The sequence below is a fragment of the Mytilus edulis genome, chromosome 11 (assembly GCF_963676685.1).
Source record: "Mytilus edulis chromosome 11, xbMytEdul2.2, whole genome shotgun sequence".
Lineage (NCBI taxonomy): Eukaryota > Metazoa > Mollusca > Bivalvia > Mytilida > Mytilidae > Mytilus > Mytilus edulis.
The window spans coordinates 33,271,500-33,275,754 of record NC_092354.1 but is presented as its reverse complement, the minus strand read 5'-3'; the positions used below and the strand labels follow the sequence as shown (position 1 = coordinate 33,275,754).

Below are 4,255 nucleotides of genomic sequence, written 5' to 3'. Positions count from 1 at the left end.
CAGCTTCTACTGCTGGAAAAGTGTATAAAGTGACAGATCAAATTACAGGATACAAACTTGATTTAAATCGCAATCAAATTAAAAAGATCTGATCAGGAGAAAATGAATAGCATGTAAAGAGTCGAAGTGTTTATTTGTTTTGTACAAACAGAAGCTGCTTTCTTGTTGTTTAATGACTTACAAATGTACTATTTGGTTAAATGTATCGGTTAAACATGACAATCCAAAGAGTAGAAAATGCTTATGGTTACTGGACACATCATTTCAAGATCATGAAGTCTTTCTTAAGCTTTTGCAATTGATCAGTTATAAAATTTGTTTGCTATAAAAAAAAAAAGAAGATGTGGTATGATTGCCAATGACAGAAGTGTCCAGAGACCACATTAACAACTATAGGTCACACAGAAAAATCACCAAAAGAGACCAATAAAAATGTTTAAACAACAATAGGTGATCACCGTTTCGCCTTCAACAAAGAACTATGCCCATACTGCAAAGTTGGACAACATACAAAAAAGGAAGATGTGGTGTAATTGCCAATGAGACAACTCTCGACCAGAGACCAAAATTACACAGAAATTAGTAGCTATAGGTAACTATACGGCCTTAAACAATGAACAAAGCCAATACCGCATAGTTTGCTATTAAAGGCCCCGAAATAACAATGTAAAACAATTTAAACAGGAAAACACACGGCCTTGTTTATAAAAAAAAAAAAAAAACGACAAACAAATATGTAACACATAAACAAACAGAAAATGAATTGTATTCTATTTATCAATTACAGGTATGGAAATTTTTTCACACTAATTTTATCAGATGAATCTCTATTCTCCCATTTGTTGGCAATAACTTTTGTTAGCAACATATCAAACAGATCTGCCATATCTGAGCAGCTGTCACATCGGCTGTCATGCCCATGGTCACATACTCCTTTAAAGCATGGATCACTTGTGCTCAAAGCATATGGTGCACAATGGTCAGCAACTGTTGAAGTTTGCCTCACATGAATCTGAAAATTTAAAGATAAACTATATGTTCATGATTCACTTATAGGGTCTTTGCATCGGAACTAAACACATTTATTCAAAAACCAGTTGTTGGCATGACACGGGTTATGTTCTCATATATGTTATGATGGTATGATACTAAACCCCTAACGGGAAGGAATGTGCCTGATGTTCATATGATGAAATCATAATCTTTCAGTCAGTTTAATTGAAGTCTGAAGCTGGCATGTCAGTTAACTGCTAGTAGTCTGTTGTTATTTATGTATTATTGTCATTTTGTTTATTTTCTTTGGTTACATCTTCTGACATCAGACTCGGACTTCTCTTGGACTTAATTTTAATGTGCGTATTGTTATGCGTTTACTTTTCTGCATTGGCTAGAGGTATAGGGGATGGGTTGAGATCTCACAAACATGTTTAACCCCGCCGCATTTTTGCGCCTGTCCCAAGTCAGGAGCCTCTGGCCTTTGTTAATCTTGTATTATTTTAATTTTAGTTTCTTGTGTACAATTTGGAAATTAGTATGGCGTTCATTATCACTGCACTAGTATATATTTAGTTAGGGGCCAGCTGAAGGACGCCTCCAGGTGCGGGAATTTCTCGCTACATTGAAGACCTGTTGGTGACCTTCTGCTGTTGTTTTTTCTATGGTCGGGTTGTTGTCTCTTTGGCACATTCCCCATTTCAATTCTGAGTTTTATAATATTTTGTGTAAGTAAATGACATTTATTGGTTGTCTAGTGTCCAGTGGCATGAAATATGCATATAAAGGACTTGGTTATGATTAATGAATAATAGCCATGCTTTGTACTAGACCATCAAATATTAATTAAGCCAGATTTTTAATTTTTTAACTCACAGGACAACAGTTTACAGAAACATGTCGAACAAATCAATCTCTGGGCCAGCAGTCTTTGTTTTTTCTCCAAAATGCTATGCGTTAAAAGTATAGAATTTTTTTAATGTGCTAACACATAACAGAAAAGTTCACAAAAAGACATATCTCCTCACCTGGACCTGGACACATTATTCAAAATCAGGTTACCAGTTTTTGCTCTTTTAATCCTTGAGGCATGTATAAAGCAGAGATTCAGCAAATATCATTTTTTAAGTTTTTGAACTGACCCTGCAAGGGTTCGAACTCACAATCTCTTGTATTTAAGGTGGGCAATCACTGCTGTAATTTTAAAATAACATAAGAAAATGCTCAAATAATTAAAAAAAAACACTTACTTTCATATCTGTTTTTAAGTACTGATTTGCCTCCTGAAGTCTTGCTTTCAGTGCTTGTGTATCCTCAGGTAATATGACAACTAATTTCTCCAACTCAACAAAAGCCCTGCCTCCCTCTGTTATGTAATTGTCAAGTCCTTCCATACTTTTTCTCACTGATGCTGCACACTCATCTAAAAGTTTATATAGGGTGCTTGTGCCTGCAAACATAATCAACATTTTAAAGATGTTATTTATAAATCTAAATCAAAAGCACATCAATGTGAAAATATTTTTTAATCTAATAAAGCCCATTGTACACTGGTAATGCAGATTTAGAATTAAATTTTACATGTTCTTCGTATGCACCTTACATGTATTATATAGTCCTCTTGTGCATAGAAAGACATAACTGTAGTCTGTATACCATAACGCTTCCTTTTGTGGCATATAAGACTACATAATATTTAGAATGACAGTAATAAATTTTATTTTTTTACCCTATGTGTCTCAATTGGTGTGTACCATTTTATGACATGACAATGTTCCATTTTTTATCGAATTATTTCCCACAATATTCAGAGGTCAAGACTTCACTGTTTTTCAAATGATGATATAACTATAAAGCATATGTGGACGAAATCTATGATACTTATTACATATATATGTCAAGTTCAATTGTAGGCTAAATTTGAATTTACCTTTAAAGAGTTATGCCCCTTTGTGTCTAAAAGCGGGACAATTGGGTATCTGTATTAAAAGGATTGACTTTCTTTAGTTTATGATAAACTTACCTAAAGGTTTAACCTGATCTTCTTCACACAATTGGTTGTACTGTTTGATGATGGAAACTGGTGCTATGGATCGAACTACATTTGGTATATTTCTGATCTCTCCAGTTGATAACCTTAGAGTTTTATCCCCAAATGGTAAGTCCTTGATGATTTGATTAGATGTTATAAAATCTATAGATGTTATAAAATCTATAAAATGTTCTAAACATTTGGCATCAAACTTCTATCTCTGTTGTTTTGAGGGCTAAACTGGCTGTCCTGCACCTGACTTGTCTGTGTCTTTTAGCCTCATAGTACCTCCATTGTGTAATATTGGGAATCATCTATAAAAAAAATTACATTTTTCTTTTCAGATATTTTTGTGAAATCACGAAGAGCAGAGCAATCACTTAGAAGTTTTTCCTATTTCCCTTGCCTATCATTGAACTTATTCTAAAAGTCTGTAACATGAAGGTTTTGCTACTATCACACTAACTAAACTGAAAATAATGTAGTCTCAGATGCATGATTTTTTTATTAGTTGAACTAGCTGTTGATGATTTTGAGTACTCTCAGATCAGTACTTAGGGTCTTTTGTTGTTGGGATATTTATACAAGTACCCGGGGATGTGCACTCTGTGTTTTTGTTAGATGTATGATATTTGTATCCATCTGATAAGCCTTTTTCATCTAATTTTTATACAATTATAAAAAAAAATCGTATACATTTTGTATTGGTAACATGTTGTCGTTTCAATGGGATTTTATTCTTGAATTCTTGGGGTTCTTAAATGTTGAATGGTAACAATGTACTAAGTTTTTGTATATAAACTAGACTGTTTGTTTTCTCATTTGAATTGTTTTACTTTTGTCATTTCGGTGTCTTTTATAGCTGACTTTGAAGTATGAGCTCTGCTCATTGTTGAAGGCCATACAATGAACTAAAGTTGTTAATTTGTCATTTGGTCTTTTGTGGAGAGTTGTCTCACTGGTAGTCATACCACATATTTTTTTATAAACAAAATCAATGTTGTATGATATATATAGTCAGACGAACCAGGCCTGACAGACATTTGCCCCTTACAATCTTTCCAAACACTAAATACAATTGACCTGTTGCTTATAGTATCAAATATAATCTAACAAACTGTCAAATTTAACAAAACAAATCGAATGACCAATGAACCATGAAAATGAGTTCAAGTCAGATAACACCCCAAGGGTGACTGGGGTATAGAAATATGGTCGCTTGGTCTTCTC

The 4,255-nt window shown here is 33.6% G+C and overlaps 1 protein-coding gene across 1 annotated transcript; it reads right to left on the bottom strand.

The window, feature by feature from the left end:
- Window positions 1-745: 745 nt before the first annotated feature.
- LOC139494208 (uncharacterized) lies at window positions 746-3,994 on the bottom strand. Its single transcript, XM_071282381.1, has 4 exons — window positions 3,985-3,994; window positions 3,017-3,187; window positions 2,244-2,443; window positions 746-1,012 (listed from the first exon to the last, which is right to left on the bottom strand). Exons 1-4 carry the CDS (start codon window positions 3,992-3,994, stop codon window positions 782-784), a joined length of 612 nt encoding a protein of 203 aa, XP_071138482.1. The 3' UTR covers window positions 746-781.
- Between the last annotated feature and the right edge of the window lie 261 nt (window positions 3,995-4,255).